The sequence below is a fragment of the Etheostoma spectabile genome, unplaced genomic scaffold, assembly GCF_008692095.1.
Source record: "Etheostoma spectabile isolate EspeVRDwgs_2016 unplaced genomic scaffold, UIUC_Espe_1.0 scaffold00569560, whole genome shotgun sequence".
In the NCBI taxonomy this organism is placed as follows: domain Eukaryota; kingdom Metazoa; phylum Chordata; class Actinopteri; order Perciformes; family Percidae; genus Etheostoma; species Etheostoma spectabile.
Genome location: NW_022605195.1, coordinates 1 through 19,821, shown reverse-complemented (window position 1 = coordinate 19,821; position 19,821 = coordinate 1). Strand labels below are relative to the sequence as shown.

General features: G+C 39.3%; 1 protein-coding gene across 1 annotated transcript; it reads right to left on the bottom strand.

Moving 5' to 3' along the window:
* Nucleotides 1–287: 287 nt before the first annotated feature.
* LOC116685136 (voltage-dependent L-type calcium channel subunit alpha-1D) lies at nucleotides 288–14,519 on the bottom strand (the record flags this gene model as incomplete). Its single annotated transcript, XM_032510353.1, has 6 exons — nucleotides 288–380; nucleotides 745–832; nucleotides 7,978–8,081; nucleotides 10,779–10,978; nucleotides 12,066–12,218; nucleotides 14,380–14,519. Coding segments are annotated over 6 exons (778 nt in total), but the record flags the coding sequence as incomplete, so codon positions are not given.
* Between the last annotated feature and the right edge of the window lie 5,302 nt (nucleotides 14,520–19,821).

Genomic DNA, 19,821 nt, shown 5'->3' with positions numbered 1-19,821 from the left:
GGAGACTGCAGCGAGCTCACTACTTACAGACCATACGTGCACTCAGTTACCCTCACAAGTTCTTGTTTGCACGAAGCGCAAAATATCTTCAGATCTAAACACAATCAATCCAACTGTGTTGTCTCATGCGAAGTCCTACTGCACCAAAACCCAGACTAACTGCGGTACCCCACACAACAATTCATAAATCACACGCACAAATGCACTGTCATCCTCAAGGCAAATTGCAGTAAGCAAATAGATTGTCATCCTTTTGGCATTACTGTTAAACACACACTGTAGCTCACAGTAGTTTCAGTTCTAGTTTTGTCATCGTCCATGCCCTCCTCTTCATTCTCTGGGTCAATGTCTTCAGCCTGAGTGATCCAGTCTAAATAGCCCTTATTCACACACACACACACACACACCACACACACACACACACACACCACACACCACACACGCACGCCACGCACACACACACAAACGGAAAATACTAACTGGTTAGCAGTACTGAAAGCAGTCCTTTCAACAAAAAAAAAAAAAAATACTTGGCTGCGTCTTTATTTTCTTTTTTTTCCTGTCTGTAAGCATGTTGTCTCCTTGGTCTCCTTTCTTTGCTTACTGCCTTAAACCGTTGGTGTTTTGACATCCATCTAAAATGTTAATCACATTTTTCTATGCCTGGCAGTTATATACTGTGATTTGTGACAGCTGTAACATCCTCTGTGAAAAGGGGGCCTCAACTACAAACCCACTGCCTACCTTGAGGTCCTCCTCCAGTTGCTGTTTTTCTCTGAGTTTCTGGAAGTCACCACGTGCCTTGGCCTTCTCTCTCTCTTTGGAAAACTCTCTGGGAGGAGGGGAGCAGAATGGAGGGATGGGGGGGGCAGAGGGAGAAGAAAAAATAACCTGAAAATCTAGACTGAAGTGCTGCAAAACAAATCATGTAACAATACTGTGATAATACAGATTATACAGTGGTGCAAAACAGGAAGGAGGGAAAACCTGCTAAAGAGAAAGAAAAAATGTCAAGTGCAGAGAGAAAAATTGTGCCAAGGAGACAAGATATTAGTATGCAAATACAGATGAAAGCAGACAGACAGATTCACATCTCAATCATTCCACTTCATCAAAATATATTTTTAAGCAAATATATACACTTTAATTCTGTTATTTTTGTATGTTGGTAAACATTTGAACTTCTTATTAAGCACACGATAAGCCTCCATGCAAACACAATATGCAAATGAGCTGCAACTATTAAACTACCATCATTTGTCTGAACTTTCTTTCCGGCATTTAAAAAATGTCTGAATCACTGTAGCTGCATTCTAATCATTAAGCCTGGTGGAAATGTAAATTGAGACACCCCTGCTGACTGGCCAAGTGTGGATACAGTAAGTAAAGACATGCCATATACTTTGAAAAGAAGGAGAACATTTTGAATTAAAGCAAAATAACTTTCCCAAAAGTGTGCTTTTACAGGTAGTCTCAAATTATTACCTGTGGCCAACCATTGCTGATGACTGGAAAAATCAAATGGCAGAACTGAAGCATTTAACAGTATTTACTTTTCTATTTTAGAGGACTGTTCACACACTTGATATTTCTCAGTGTCATACAGTTGCATTGTTTTATATATTGTAAAAAATTACTTATTATAGTGTTTTGGTCTATAATATAATTATAGATAAAAAATGAATTACACTTGATGGGTCCAAATTGTGTAATTCATGCAAATTAGTCATCTAATTGTTGCTGTCACAGGGCATCAGGGCCCCAGGTGCTCCCAAGCTGTAGGGAGTTGTAGTTTCTGCAGTCACCCCTCCTGCAGTCCACCCCTCCAACTTGCAATGTGCTTGGTACAAACCCAGAGAGAGGGGGATAGAGAGGGCATCCTCACCAGCTGTACAAACTCCGCTTGCTCCTGTCAAATTGGAGGAGAAGTGACTCTGCACCAAGGTCGTCCTGTATCACTGAGCTTTTCACCTGTTTGTCTGCCATCTCATTTTTTTGGTCACAACCCCGAGGTTTGGACATAGGTCAAAATGAAGATGAACAAGTAGACCGAGAGTAGGGCTGCACGGTTATGGCCAAAATGATAATCACGATTGTCAATATTGTGATCATCATTAATTATCACGATATTTGTTGATTTTAACCAATACATTTATTTTCTCATATAGGCTATTTATAAATGCTTTCACATCCATACTATGCTACATTCTTCTTATGTTGAAGTTGTATGTTGTATAGACAGACAGCTGCAACAAATGTAAATGAAAATTAGCTATCTGAAATAAATAGCATAGTATATATGTATATATATTTTTAATGTATCTCTGAGAAAGCGCCTTCACTTATTTTCAACAATAACTGATTAAAAGAGCTAGGGAAAGAAGGGAGGAGTGCGATGGACGTATATGCTACTCACAGAGTGATGGCTGACTCATTATAAATAGGTCCAGCCAGGGTTGAATGGCGGGTCAGCGAAGTTACCCACGTTTTTTTTCTTAAACGCTATTACTCTACAAACTGAAGTTAGTTGCATTCCATAACTTCTTCTGTGTTTTTTGCCGTGGCGGCCACGATAGCAGAGTAACCAGCGGAAACACTGGTACAAATACAGGTTTGCCTCTCATGCTTAACAATATACAACTGTTTTAATAACAATTCAAACTGTAGACAAATGTCAGTAGTGTGGACCGGCACCGCTGTGTGGCGGGGCTGCGCAGAGAGTAGAGGAGAGAGAGTAGAGGAAATATACTAACACAGACAAGGCTTTACAGAAGACTGGGTCATGTATCGCAACCTTAAACCATATCGATAAAAACAACATTGGTTTGTTTGTGTGCACTGGTGCGACCTTGAGGAAATATATTACTCAAGCCCTAGAGCCCTGTGAGCTAACAGACACTAACTAGCACTGGTCACTGCTGTTGTCTGTTGAATTTTCCTCACTTTACTCTGTCCTCTGTGACTGTCTACATCTAGAAACTAAGCTGCGCGATGCAGGGAACAACTCTGACAGGCACATGATCAGACAGTGGTTTACGAAGCGGTAGAATATCGCTCGATCTCGCAAATTTGATCGTGGGAAGCCAAAATTGTGGTCGTGATTAAAATTAGATTAATTGTGCAGCCCTAACTGAGAGCTTCATTTTGTGCCTCAGCTATCTTTTTGCAACTCTTCATGTAGAAACAATTGATTGAAAGGTGTAAATGTAGAATTAATATGAGCAATCCATTTTATTTTTTTAAACTCCTGTAGCCACTTATTATGGGAGCAATCTTATTTTCATAACTTTTTTCTTTGTAATACAGTAGATGCCTCCTTTTTCAAGTGTCTGGATTTTGGAGGTGATGGGGCAAAGAGGACATAAGCAAAGATAATTTAAGACAACTAAAATCCATGTTAGAATAGTGTGAAATCACGAAACATTATGACGAAAACTAGTGAAATTACTTTGAGGTGTCAGGATGAAAGAAAGAATTAAGGAACATTTGATTAAACGCTGCACTTGGGGAAGGTCAAAGTCAGGTTGGAGCCAAATAATTCATTTGGATGAGAGCTGACAGGAGCTGGGAGGCTTGGGAACATTTGCAGCTAAAAAGTGTACAAATCCACATTCGAAGGTCCATTGGCGAGTAAACTTTAGACCATCACAGCCTTGCCAGCTGCAAATGCAGTATGTTTTAGAAAAAAAATTAAGTTGGACTTTTTGCAGCAAAAGAAGTCTAAGAAAAAAGTTCAGACTTATCTGAAGGCTTATCTGATTATTCTTAATCATATATAATGCAATCAAGACAAAGATTTCAATTAAACAGGTTCCCTGAAGAGCAAGACCAGGATGAAACTCTATAGATTGTTATATGCCATTTTCATTGATTTCTACAGTCAATCTACAGGTTAGGCTTAAACATAATTTATGTGGTGTGTTATATGTGAAATTTAGAGGAATAATGGAACAGATCACACCTACAGACAGCACAGACAAAGACAAACACTCACAAACACCATAGATCAATGAGCATTAGGACAAACTGCTACTGTCTCGCTTGTCAGAACATTAGCAGAAGACCCAATCCTATTGATCTGTGTTTGTAGGTGCCAGTGTTTACACCCCCCACCCCCCCAATTCTCTTTCAAGACAGCCTCTCTCCCCATTATTTCTATTTACACATTACATCAAGTCCAGACAAACCCAGTCACACCCAATGTTTCTGTTACAGTCTGTGGTCTCTATTCCCATCTCTCTTCTTCTTCCTGTTTAGCCATTAGTTATTATGCCAATCTAAGACCCACACACACTCCATGGAGGAGGCAGTTGGTAAAAGGTCAGGCTGTGTAGTGTGTTGACAGCATCATTAGTCAGAAGTCAGACAAAGCGTCAGACAGCCAAACCCCCAAGCTGTTTGGACCAGATAGACCTCTATATTTTTCCCACAATGCTCCTGCATCACTGTGGGTATCTAGAGTCAGATTTGGGATCAGTCAGTCAGGGGTGAGACATCATAAACTACATACAGCATGTAAAGAAACCATCAGAACAAGTAGAAGATTTACTAATGTAAAACATTTCCCACAATAACAGCCCGGACCTCTAACTTGCGCAGGTGTTTGGTCCCTTGTCTTGTGTGTGTCTGTCTGTGTGTGTGTGTCTGTTTATGTATGTGTTGTGTGTGGTTTCTGTGTGGGTTTGTTTGTTTCCCTCTATCCGGTCTTTCCTCTGTTTAGTTATTATTATTTGTTTTTTCTTTCTTTTTTTGCCCTGGGACGCATTCTTTGTCTTAGTGTCTTGCTTGTAATTGTTTGTCACTGTTTTGTCTTGATTGTTTACAATTTCTTAATATATATTTTTTTGATCACAAAAAAATCAGCTGTGATTTGTTTATACAACTCATATTTCAAATTACACTCAGGTAAGGGGTTCTAGTATTTTTGAAATGCCTTAACCCCTAAGCCTAACTTTAAGCAAAGTAAAGGTTAACTTTTTAATGTGTTCCCAAAAGCTGCACTGAGAACAAAGAATGTTATAATAGTAAGAGTGCTTTTCTATAAAGGGCAACACTATAGAGTTGTAGAGAGCGGAGAGTTGTGAAGAATAAGACTTTCATATTGCCACTAGAAGCAATATCAAAAGGTCTCTAATCCAATAATACCCAGCTGTCCTGTTGTATTGTCCTAGGGACAGATGCTGAAGTACCATTGCACTAAAGTCAGCTACAATTGTAATAACTAACATTGTTTGTGCAGGTAATTTAGTTCAGATCTATGAATTCACATCACATGGTACTGTAAAACTTTTGGACATAAGAATCACTAGATCATATATACATTTGAATGTCACTGTCAGGTTGCACTTTCCAGTTTAATTACAAAACATTCCTGTACACGCTTTGTACAGTACAAAGTTAAACACCATCTACTTTCAGAAGCAGGAAGTAGACGGAAATAAAAAGTTCTCTTCAAGAATGACAACAGTGAAGCTCTCTAGGGACAACAGCATGAAGACATGAAGGAGAGAGAGAGAGAGAGAGAGAGAGAGAGATGTTAGTCTCAAGTGACCTTTAACCTTGCCCTTACCGCTCAATACCCCCAGAACCAAGTTTAGCACAAAGAAGGATCGATGATGATTAAGGTGACCAATACATCCAGGGCCACATGTACCCTACTGCATCATTCACCTAGGTGGAGAGATGGAGGCATGGAGGAGTGGGGACCAAAGAGAGATGGATGGATGGATGGATGGATGGATGGATGGAAGGATCATGGAAGGTGGATGGAAAGTAAAGATGGAGGGAGGAAAAGAAAGGCAAGTAGAGAGAACATTGAGAGGGCAGGGAGGATGAAAGCAAGGAAAGCGCCAAAAAGGATGTTGAGGGAAGGGAGGAGTGGAACAGGGACGGGGTTAGATCCTAAGTGAAAGTTCCCAACAGATGGGACCGTTTGCTTCTGCAGGATCCCTGCAGAGATATGGTGCATTCATGGTATTTGTCAGAGTCACTTAGTGGGCCACATGGCAACATATCTGACTGGCTATATTTAACTTGGATTTGAACAAATGGGTATGTATCGCTTGAGCACATATAAAGGAGGGTTACAAGTTAAAGAACAGTTTAATTTATCAGTAACACTGAAATCAATCCTTTTCAGCATTATCATGTGGAAAGAAGAGTTAGACACTCAACAGACTGTGCAGCAAGACTCCCAAGGAATGGACATAATTACTGCCTTTGTGACAAATTACTCTCTCTCTTTCTCAATATCATTACTCTTTCAAAATAAATGTAATTTGAATAGAATAGTTTAGTCTAAGTTTTATTGTTGTTTTTATTAAAACATTTAAATTTTGAGCTGTAACTCATTATTATCATAACTAGTATTACTATATTATCATTTTTGTTATGGTTGTTATAATTATCATCTGGTTTTCAACTCGGATTATCAAATTATGTATAGCTGCTAACTGTAATGCTTTTAATGAGCATTTACAAAAATGTATGTTTCCTCAGTGAAGCCTTCCATTAGATAATTTACATTTTGAATGCCATGTTTCCTCCAGATGTCACTCTGTCCTCAAAATAACCTTTTTTGCTGTTGTGTTTTCCCTGTTGTTTTTTTAGGTTCCACCTCCATGGCTGGCCTAAAGGGGGAATTATTAATACCCCAGTGTGTCCCTACAGGCCTGGTGGTGCTTGTACTAAAACAGCGTGACTTGGCCGAGTGAGGTAAAACAGCACCCAGCTTGTCTGCTGGAGAGACATTTATTGAAAAGAAAACACATCATGTGCCTCTATACAAACAGGCTGCACATAACAAACAATGTAAGCAGATGCAAGCTAATCTGCACACGGGGCGGCTGTGGCTCAGTGGTCGAGCGGTTGCCTGCCAATCGGAAGGTTGGTGGTTCAATCCCTGGTCCTGCAGTCTCATGTCGAGTGTCCTTGGGCAAGACACTGAACCCCGAGTTGCTGCACATCGAAGTGTAAATGTGTGTGAGTGTTTATCTGATGAGCAGGTGGCACCTTGTAAGGCAGCCTCGGCCACAGTGTATGAATGTGTGTGATTGGTGAATGTATCCTGTATGATGTAAAGTGCTTTGAGTAGTCGTTAAGACTAGAAAAGCGCTATATAAATACAGCACATTTACATTCACGAGACAATCATGTATGTCAACCAACACACATGACAGATCTTTAAATGCAGTCACATGTTTAAGAAGGAAGACGGTCTTTTCAAACTAAGCCTGGACTGAACAAAAACAACTAACTTCTCTAAAAGAAAGACAAATGAGAAAAGTAAGTTGCTTGTGTATGTTATTCAACATGTGGACTAAATAAGAGAGTCTGCCTAAGCAGACGCTTAAGCAGTATCTTACTTTCAGCCATTAGCCAAGGTTGTCCTGTAACGTTTACCTTAATCCTGTAATGTGTGTATTAAGATCCTTAATTGAAATGATGATGATTGGCATTACGATGTTCGCGGCTGAAGCGTGTAATTTTACAGCAGGAGAGTCTGGATTTACACAGTTTCAAAACTATTAAAATTAAAACTAAACATACAAAGCAAAATGCTATAAGATTACTGCAGTTTATGTACAGTTACATTCAGCAGAAGATGCATTTATATATGTAAAATCTGTGTTTACTTAAACAGACACTGGCATGTAAAGTGCACTTGCCCTAATAATAACAATAATAATGACAACAATAATACTACAAATATGCCCAATATTGTGCTTTATAGTGGCAAACCATGCGTTTTTTCCATTCCATTCCACTCTGCAGTGGTTCACCGGCTCCTTAATAATCAACCATAAATTGCACTTTAAATGTCTGGTCCAGGGAGTCTTGTTGCATGGCCATTTATCACATCCAAAACACTATGTACTGTACAGCCACATCACACACACACACACACACACACACACACAGACACACAGACACACATACAGACATTTGTACACACATGACAACAGGACAACCTCTTACCCGCTCAACACCCCCAGAACGAGATTGAGAACGAAAAAGGAGCCGAAGATGACGAGAGAGACAAAATAGACCCATGGCAGCTCATAGCCCATAGCATCCTGCATCTGAGAGAGACAAGAGACATAGGAGAGAAGGAGACAGAGAGAAGAGGGGGATTAACAGCGAGGAGGGGTGGAGGATAGAGGACAGATAAGGGGGGTGCAAAGAAGAGAGGGATGAGGACAATGGGGAAGAAAGAAGACGTGGGAGAAAGAGGAAGAGGTTTGAGGAAGTTGACATAGAAATAATGAAGGGGGCAGTAGAGGTCAAGGGCAGGAAGTGTGTTAGAGAGGGAAATAAAGCAGGAAAACAAGAAAAGAACAGTGCATATTTGAAAGAGCAATAGAAAGACCTGGCATTCAAGAGTGGCAGTATTGTATGTTTAAGTGTGTGTATAAACCCTTTTGTCTGCCTGTTGGAGAGCAGGTCCTTGACAATCCATAATTAAGAACACACTAAACAACACTTAACTGCTTTTGTCACCTCAACAGCAAACCTCTTATATAGAAAATCTTTACACAGTTACAATTCCTGAAGGAAACGTTTGTTGTAAAGGTGGATGGGGCTTTATGGTTTTAGATGCTGTGACTCTACATTGACCATATAAACCAATCATATTCTTTTATAGAGAATTTATCGCATGTGAGGCTTAAAAATAATAGTAAAATAAATAAGGATGGCAATTTTAATTTGCAGGGAAACATTCCACACACTTATCTGGATATTGTATTAAGGACTGCTTAAGACAGATGGTTATTAGGGCTAATGTAAATGGTAGATGGTGTAGACAAGGTTATGTCAGAGAAGTTCAGCATCGAGAATTGGATATTAAGTGAAATATCTGATTATTATTCTAAAGGATCTGTCATAAATCTGTAGTATGTGACATAATGAAAACTATGAAAATGAATGGCCCAAACTGAATGAAAGGCTTGCTGTTGTCTAACGGTTTTCCCATAATTATTTGTACTCTAACCAAGGTCCTGTTTATCATAAAGTGATCTGGCTGCACAACAAAATAAGTGAAGTGTACGATTTAACTGATGTGTGCACATGTGAGTGTGTAGGAGGTTGCAGCAGACAGGGTAGTTGCAGGAGGGGTGTAGAGCCAGTAAGCTCTCTGCTCCATGTGTATACACACACACACACACACACACACACACACACACACACACACACACACACAGAGCATCTAGACTGGCTGTACTCTTGTCTTCCGACCAGCACATGCACCTGCTTGTATGTACAGTAAGATCCCACACTCACCCAAAACTAACCAGTTCTGACAGTTCAATGTTGCCACCAAACTGAGACTAGGATAGCTAAAAACATCAATTTTCTTTGCATCAATCAAACTTCTTTACCAGTGTAACCATTCATTCCATTACTTTTGTATTCCTAAAACATTTACTAATCTAATAATTCATTCATTATTCCAGTATTGCTTGTTAGCTAGCCCCAATGTGTGCTTCTCATGTATTATTCAAGTCACAGAGTTCAAAATCTGTTTCTCTGAAAGCTAAATCACTGGCGATCTTTTAAAAACCAATAATGTAATTTACCCCTTCTAACAAACTCTAACAAAGAACAAACAAAAAGAAAATACTGGATCTCATTGGTTGATTGACAATATGGACAAAATGTGTAGTTATCAGGTAAATGTATATTAATTGTTTAATACAACAAAAAAAGCAAAAAACAATAAAGGAAATATGTCACTTCTTGTTGCCATCTTTTTTGGATAAGGAAACATAGTCAAAATTCTAGCTACAGGATGAAAATAATTTCATTTGTGGAGTGGACTGATTATTTTTCATTGACATGGACAGATTAGTCTTATGATCCTCGAAATAATACCGTCATAAATGTGTTGTTCAACAACCTCCTGAGATCATCATCTTTAATTCCAGAGAAATGGATACTTAGCTCTGTGACCTAAATATAATGATAAATATAATGAAATATAATGATAATACATTAGAAGCTCAAATTGAGGCTATTAGATACGTCATGTAAATTAGCACAATTTCGTTCTATTGTAGCAGTTAATGTTGACATTCAGTTGAAAAGTGATGTTTTGAAAATCCCAAGAACCGGCACTCATCTGTACCACATGAATGCTTTGCAGCGGTGAGACAGACCGCAGTGTGCACTCATATTAAGGACCTTCCAGTAACTGCCACTGCCCTGGGTCTCATCATGGCAAAGTAACACACAGCAGTAGAGTAGTGGCAACAACTCTGATTGATGTTTGAGAAAACACACATACTAGCTAAAACACACATACAAGTGTATGTAATTTAAGGTGGAGCTTCCTGATTTTTGAGCCCTTATCACCTAGAACTGCACGGGGCTGCTGCATGCTTCTGGCCATTTACTAAGAAAGGGATAGTTTTTTTGTGTTTCAATGCCTCGGTGGCTGTATTTGTATTTGTGTGTGTGTATGTGTGTGGCTGTGTGTGTTTTCACTTGACACTTGAATCAAGCATCGGGATTCCACACACGTTCCAAATGAATCTGTGCCTTCAATGACACAGTGTATTGTCTGCATTGATTCAGCCTTCGTCTTTCTTTAAATAATCTTTGTGTGCTTACCTGCCTTTCTGACAGAGGTGTTTGGGTTATTGCTTAATGTTCTTTTTTCAAAAGCACTCATGTGGCACTGATGTTACAGATACAGCACGGTGGCTACACACACCGAGCAGTATGGCACTCACTCCACCCATACACACATAAAGACACTGTTGTGGTGTCCGGCTCACCCAGTACAGAACGTCCGTCCAGCCCTCCATGGTTATACACTGGAACACCGTCAACATGGCAAAGGCGAAGTTGTCAAAGTTGGTGATGCCATCGTTTGGGCCCTCCCATCCCACTCTGCACTCTGTTCCGTTGTATTTACAGTGTCGACCGTAAGCTCCATCAGGTGCACACGGTGCCGGCTTTTCCTCCGCAATGGTGCCTGTGACAATAAAAATATGAATAAAGATATGTTGTTATACTGTATCCTTCCTATCTAAAAATGTCAACTGGTGCAAACAAATATAAAATAATTATTGTATTTGCTGGTTTGTTTAAAGTGTTGCCTTTAGCTTCTTGCTGGTTGTTAGAGACAAGACAGAACTAAGCTTAGTGATGGGATGTTACTTACTGATATGTTACTTGAGAGTTGTAATTTGCATCCACCCTCGTATTTTATGCACACAGGCTTTGTACCTTTGACTTTTTCTAAAAGATGTCTTGTAACATAGTTGCACATCTTTTATACAGATGAGTCCACCGTGGGAGTTTCATGCCCATCCAATATGGATTGGAAGTGGTCCAACTGTAAGTCACCTTACACTACTTATGCAGAAAATGACCGGGACTCTTACAGAAGAAGTATCAAATAACTACTACTACATTTTCAGTACATCTAAAAAATGTCTACAACTAAAAGAAAAATCAATGTGAAAAAGTGTTTAGCGATTACTCTAATAAAAAACAAGCTCTCGAGGGTGATGTATAGTCCACCAGCACTTACCCAGTGCAAAGGTAATGCCTCTGATGGGACCTATAACATCACCATAACAACACTTAAGTCCATTCATACCTAAGGGCCTTCACTAATATATGTTCAATCATTTATGGAAGCTATTGGTTTCAATTATTGGCCAAATTATTCATACTCAGAAACAGAAATGAGGGTTTCAATAATTAATGGAGGTTATCATTTAAACAGTTTAAGGTATGTGCTCTATTTTCTCCCTGCCCTGTTGGCTGATAGGTGATGTCTTATTGACTGTTAAAGATGTATGCCGTTTTATTTCAGATGAAAAGGTTTTTGTGGTACAATATTCACCTGTGTGTCCATCTCTGGAGCTGAAGAGTGAATATATGGCTACTCAAGCATGCTTTCAAACACAGTTGCATACATGCTTCAAAATGTATCTTGGCATTGAATAAACAAGTGTATGTGTCTGATCATGCATGTTGTATTTGCAACTAGACACTAGTCTCTCCCCCTCTGTCTCTTTCTTATGTGCATGTTTGTGTATGCGTGTGCGTACCTGTATTCTGGTGAGTGCAGGTTTTGTGCATCTTGCCCATGAAGAGCTCCAGGCCGATGATGGCATAGATGATGATGACGAAGAGGACAAGCAGGGCGATATGGAGCAGAGGAACCATGGCTTTGATTATGGAGTTCAACACTACCTGTAAACCTGCGGCAAACACACAGAAAAATGCTGAGGACATTACGGTTGGTCAAAAAAAAAAGAGCAGCTAATGATGAAAGCCTTTTTCTCATATAAAAGTGTTTGTAGTGCATCGTAAAGCAGAGAAGTTAATCACCATGTAAGCACTCAAACTGACTCCTATTGTTGTTATAAAGCCTAAATATTCCCTTTTGCGTGTGATCATCCACTCAGAGAGTCTTCAATGAGTTTCTAAGAAAGAATACAAAAAATAATACTTGTTCGATACAACTGTACAGTCAATTTACTGAATGCGTTCATGACAAAGGCTCAGGATACTGCATACTAATAACTCACAAAAACAGTGACAGGTATACATTCTGTTGGGGAGGCTTATTAGCATGAAAGACATTCAAATGTAAATGTTTTTGGTCATGTCAAATCAAAAGAATCCACATTTATAAATTTGGGTTTATTTGATCACTTTGTCAAAAATGTATTACGACACGTTTATATAAATACACAGCTTATGAGATCACGTTGATGACAGCTTATTTTTTACTTGTTCATTTTTGCATGCAGCCTGAACCAATTACTAAGATCTATTTATCCAAAACTAAGGTACGTATGAACTGGGAATTTTGCATGCTATTACACCTTTGAAAGAAAACGAAGGGTTACATTCTTGTGTATCTCAGTGTAAATTCTTTCAGGAAGACCTAACTCTTAATCAATGCTCTACCTAACTCAAAGTAGCTGTTGGAGGCGTTCACTTTCCTGCTAAACCAATCAGAGTCATACACAAAATGCAAGGGCCAATCACAGAGTCACAACCCTGCTTTAAAAAATCTGTTTCTCCCTTTTCTATCAGCTGTCGCTGCAGGCAAAGAGTGCAACCCTCCACCTCCACTTTCACCTCCAGTCATCTACTCCAGCTGACCGGTCTGGAGCCTCCTTCGGTCTGGTTTTTAGGCTCCTTTGTCACCATCATCGGTGTCTAGATTCCATCGGGGGGTCTGATGGTTCTCTACCCCTATGTATTTATATACAAACTATTTGTATAGCAATGGAGTCTAATAACCTTATTTGCATATCTGCAAACATGTCTCTCCTGATTCAAATGTAGTTTGTATAATAGTATAGTGTAGTTTAGAACAGATGTCCCATTTAAACAGAATAAACAGGTTCATTACTAAGTTTATTTACCATGATTTTTGTAACTTCTACAGCAAATAAGAAGAGTTAGCAAGCATGCAACTGATCAGTTGCCATGATACCAATTCAACACAGTCCAGGGATGTTGGACTGGATTCAGTCTGAATGGTGTGCACTGTAGCACTCAAAATTGTGAGTGATGATGTTATAAGTCGTTATACTCAGATTCTAGTCAGGATATGAGTACTGCTCCACTGGGGTGTGATTATGGGGCGTTTCAACCAAACCAGGAAAGAAAATACCTCTCAAAATACACATCTCAATTCTCCAGCGACAGCCATCTTGTTGTAAACGAATTCAACCCAAGCGTTCTTTCGTGATGTGGTTGATTACCTTACTGTTAATCATCTGTCCATCATCGTATAAAGCCCGCCCTGACAAATTGATTGGTCCAAACAGCTCTGGTTTGAGCATAACTGCTCCACAACAGATCAAGTCCAGACCAAACTTCCCGACCTCAAATGTTGTGGGCGGGGCTAAGTTTGGCTGGCATCCTGGCTAACTCACGCTATTAAACCAAACAATAGTGTCCCAGAGTGTGGGATGTGCATTGGCTTGCTACTGAAATCACAGAAATTAAACAAAAAGCACACAAACACACACACACACACACGTACACGTACACATACATGTACACGGACACACACTAGCAAAGCCTTTATCCACGATATCCGATCCTTTCTTGTCTTCTGGCCTTGTGGATTATTGATTTTTGTAGTCACTAACACAGACAGGCTGACAGACAACTCATCTACTGCTTATACTGTCTGAGTATCTGACAAGAGGACTCTTTGTTGTGCATGTGTGTGCATTTACACATCACTGTGTGTGTGTGTATGTGTGGCATCAGGCAGCAATATCAGCTCCAATCTGTGGTTCATATTGCTCCTACCTCACCCAATAACCATTCACACCTGATCCTCAGAGCATCTCTTTCTTTTCTGTCTTTCTTTCATCTACAGCTCTTACTTACTGGGTACTCCAGAGACCAGTCTGAGGGGTCTGAGTACTCTAAACGCCCTTAGAGCCTTGACATCGAAGCCCGCTGCCTTCCCTCCAATAGGAGTGGCACCGTCCCCCTTGGTGGCCTGCTCTAAGATGGCACTGAATAACCTGTAAGACAGAAAGTAATGACTTCAATGAGAATCAGCATCAGCATGACATCCCATTTCCACATTCCAGAGAATATCTGAGAGAGGAAAACAATAGAAGGGATACAGACATACAGGGATATATTACAGAGTGAGGATTATCTAAAGTGGTCATTATGGCCTTACATTCTTGCATTGCCACGGTTGTCAACACTAAACTGAACCATCTAAACCACATAATCTACGAGGAGCCAAACCTGGACCATCACAGATTATGATCCGGCCAACATATTAATTTAGGTTCACAATACATTTTGGTCCACCTAGTTTTTGGTGCTTTTTCGACGATTTGTCACTTTTTCCGATGTTGTTGTCACTTTTGCCAATGTTTTTGTCAGTTTTTCAGATGTTTTTGGGCGTTTATTTTTCTATGATGGCAGAGGAACTTTTTCTGACTTCTTTAGAACTTCTTTAGGATGATTAGATAAAAGCATATCAATAAACTAAACACGTCTGGCCCTTGATGTGATTCTTATTTCCAATGTGGACCTTAGTGAAGTTGAGTTTGACCACCCTGATCTAAACCATAAAAAAAGAAATAGAAATAGAAAGTGTTCATCTGCTCCCTCTGCCTTTCACAGATAAGTAAATGTGAGACACTCGGCTTAATGATTTGACAGTTGGCTCAACATGTCTTTAGTGAAGAGGAGCGTCTCCAAATTGTGTTTATAAGTGAGTGCGTGCTCATAGCACTGTCAGATTCACTATAACACACATTTATATTTTACCATGTGATGCTACACAACCTTCTCTCTGCTGTATTATATCTTGTACTTAAAGCTGTTGCTTTTTGTTAGCTATTAGCTTCTACGATTTTTTTACAGGTAAGCGTGGCCCCAAGTTTCCATTTATGTACACTATTTGGCCAAAGGTATGTGGACACTTTTCCATATGCATTTGTGTCTGGTCTGGGGCTGTTTTTCATGGTTTGGGCTGTAGGCCTCTTAATTCCAATTATGCTACTACATACAATAATATTTAAAACCAATGGTTTTCAACCTGGGGTTGGACAGTTCAGGAATGAGATGACCAACAATCACATAGAAGTGTAATTTTCACGTGTCCATACACTTTTGACCATATAGTATTCAGTAGACAAAGTATAATCGTAAATTAAAGGGCTAGACATGTTTATGCTGTTTCCTTATGTTGGCTCTGATCCCCTTTACAGACGCCTCTTTGGATGTTAGTGGCTCACAAGCTTGAATTTACAGTAAGTACAGTACGTCCAGCTGAGCTATCACTCTCTCTCTTTTCTCTGAAATCCTTTAGAAATCACCATATAATACCATTTTTTAAGCTAAGCTAGCACGGCTCAAGGCCAGTTAGTGGTGCGTTAGTCATGGAGAATTATCAATTAGCACAGTTGAAATGGCCACTTGAAAATACCTTTCAAAACATTTTGCCCTCTCGCATCCTCTTACTCTCTCTCTCGGCCTCTCTATTTCGCACTGCCTCCCTCTCAATTTGATTTACTAGCTCTCTTTCTCTCTCCTTTGAAACAGAAAATGAAAAGCACTTCAAGGATCCACAGTTTTGCACCAACAGCATTTTGCCCAGCATGTTTTGCTGTGGTGGCGTGTTAAATGATAATTAGAACCTTTGAGTGTAGCACCACATATCGGCTTGTATACATCCACAGCTAAAGATAACAAAAGCTGTGTACATTCATAAAGTTAACAGGGGTTTTGTGGTTTCACAGTAGTCAATACACCACAATACTACTAAATTATAAATTCCCAATAGACTAAATATGTTCATTATCAATTCATCTTTTGATTTTTTATTAACCTATTCTCATAGCCCAAATTATTCTTTTTGCTTGACAAAATCCTAAGATATTCCTAAAGATATTTGATTTACAGTGATATAAAACACCCAAATGCAGGACATCCTTAAAATATAAAGGCTGGAACCATGTTAACCAGTGAGTAACCAGCTCGATATACAGTATGATTTTAAATGATTGATTTTGTTCTTGGCATTTGGCTAATCAATTAATCAAATAAAGGTTTCAGCGCTAATTTAGAATATTTGTATGTGAAAACTGTATTCTTTTGTGATGATTCTAAAGCTATTTGTACCATCAAAACTTAAAAAGTAGAACTGGGTTACAGGCTAAAAAGAAATTTCTAAGAAATGAAAGTAACAAGAGGAGAAAATAAATGTAAGGGTAAAGACAAGTGATGACAAAAAGAAGTACCTTTTGTTTTGTACACGCACGCACTCACTCACGCACGCACGCATGCACACACAGCCTGTTAGCTCATTTGACTATCCCTAATAAACTCTTTAAGTATGTGTCAGTAAGAGCGTAGGCTCTAGCATCTGTGTGTATGTGCAGGTGTACATGTTGTGAGCATTTATGCGTGCCTTTGTGTGTGATAGAGTGTGCCTCCAAGGCTGCTCTGCACCAGGTACAAGCTCTTTCACCCATATGGTGAACATTCCAGGGGGGGCAACTCTGTCACTTCTCATCCCCACACACACACACACACACACACACACACACACACACACACACACACACACACACACACACACATACACATACACATACACACACACACACACACACACACACAGGAACAGGCGGGCAGGCAGTTAGGCACACACAGGCACAGAGGCAATCACTCATTCATGCACAAACACAGATAGAGTGCTGTCACAGCTGAACATTTTCTGGTGTCCTCTTCGAGTGTGTGAAATTGTGGGAGTATGTGTGTATTAGTGTTTCACAACTTTGCGAATGTTTTTTTTCCATTCTGTGTCTTTTCCATGATCTATTCTTATTGTTCACACCATGGCTACGCGAATATTCACATATGTACTGTATATATATATATATATATATATATATATATATAAAAAGGAGAATTCCGGTTGATTTCAACACATTGCTCTGTTCTTTGTAGATTTAGAGTGCTGTCAGTAGTGAGAAAACCAAAACCAATCAGTGCTGCCTACACAGTTTTATCCTCCTGCTAGAGTTAGCAACCAACAGGCTTAAGCAGGGTGAGTTTTAAACGTGTTTTTAGCCTCTAAACATGTTCAGAATGTCATTACAAGTGCCTACCCATGTGCAGTGATTGCTTCCGAGTGAACACAGTGAATCTGACTACAGTAGATGTGAAAGAAATGCATGAAAGTTGTGCTAATTCAGCTCTGTTTAGTTCCTGTGTTGAGACAGCAGTTAGAGAGTTTAGGCACCGTCTACAAAATAAAACACAGAAAAGAGATTAAACAAAAATATGTAGGCTATCAATTTAATGATTAAAAAAGGTAGTGTCTCCAAACTTCCCTAAATTATAACTTGTCTCCTGCTAGTTGTACTACAGTACTTACTTTTAAAAAATAAAGCATATGCTTATTTTTGAAAATGTGTTTTATCTCTTTTCAGTGTTGTAGTTTGTAGACGGTCCCGAAGCACTCCTTGCAGTATTAACCAAGACTAAACAGAGCTAAATTTGCAGAACTTTCATGCATTTCTTTCACATCTACAGCAGTCAAAGAACACGTTTAAAACTTGCCCTGCTTAAGCCTGTTGATGGTAACTCTAGCAGTAGGATAACAAGGTGTAGGCAGCACTGATTGTTTTCATTTTTCTCTCTACTGACAGGACTCCAAATTTACGAACAACAGAACTATGTGTTGAAATTGACTCCTTTAAAGTGTGTTCACACAATAAACCAAAACAGTGGTCACAACTGAAGCCATTTGTGCAAAAACTCTAACCACAGTCTGTATTACCAACAGTCACCTGAGCAAAACAGTTCACATCAGCTGCAAAACTCACTCCAAGCAACACACACTCTTTACACACGTCTCAAAACAGGGTCAGTGCAGCCAAACACTCGAGACAACACACACTATAAATCAGAACACACTGAGAGTAAAAACACTAGCATCAAACACCAATACAGAAATCAAAACATTTTTTTCTTTTCTGTAATAATTTCTTTAAAGAAAAGAGTGAATTCCATTCACATGATTTTTTATTTAATTTTATAACATGCCCGTTTTTTAGGTTAACAAGAAGGAATGAAAATTAGCAGTTTGCTTCAATAGATATATTTTAATTTTGTATGTGGTAATTTAAGTAATTACTGAAACAAATGAAAGGTACATAATAGTAACAAAGCATTGTGGGGCTAATCCTGCCTCTCTCCAGCATCAGGCTGCACGTTTTCATCAACATCACATTGGATGTCCTCTCTTGCCATGCACCTGAGGAAGAACCTTCAGGATGCTTATCCATCCCTGGCAGTCCTCTGGACTTGTGTCCCCATATCTGGCTTCCAATAACGACATTTGGTCATGTAAGTTATCATACACTTTCCACCTCCAGGCAGAGAAAAACTCCTGCTCACCTACTTCTGCTTAGGCATATAGCCTAAATTGGAATGAGCAGTGTTTGAATGTACCAAGCTGAAATCCATTCTGTTTTGAATGAGTGATCAACAGTTGTGACAGCAGTGTGTTAGCATTTGAACAACGTGCTGTAAAGCCACAGTGTTGCAGGTTGTGGTTAAAAACCAGGATAAGTGTGTAGACTTTTGAAAAACTGTATTCAAACAATGAAAAACGAACTAGAGTTTGTGGTTAGAGTTTTACACGTGTCTTCAGTTGTTGTTGTTTAGCAATAAAAAAAATTTAAAAAAAAAATAATCTGAGCCTTTTACTTTGCTTGGAATGGTGAGCTTTAGGCACGTAAAACTGCTTGAATTAAGTTATAGAAAAGTTTGTAACTATGGATTCACCTTCGTTATTCTTTTCATAAAGGAAACTGGACGTGAGCTCTGGCCTCTGTCTTTCAACAAAACAAGTAAGGTTGCCTTAATTCTCGTTTGCACAACAGCAAGATGTCACTTCTCATAAAACCCTCCACAATGGCAGTTGTAAGCCTTTTGAATAAATGACCAATGCTGTAATTTTTCTGGTGAGTGCAGTCTCCATTATCATGCCTTCACAATGTTTTTACTGGACTTCACCTCATGTGTTAGTGACCAAGTAAAAATCTGAAACAGTTGCCGTGTCAAAAGGGAAAGGACAATTTGGTCACAAGGTGCTTAATTTTCAAACATAGCAAACACCAAACCTCCTAGAGCAAGACACTGACTGAACCCTGGCAATGCCAGGGCTGCAGCAGGTATCTGACCTTCTGACCTTATTTTGGCAGGGTTCCGGGGTAGAACACAATTTCCTCAAACGGATCAATACAGTATCATTGCACATTAAATTATGCTGCGTCACAATAAAAGCAA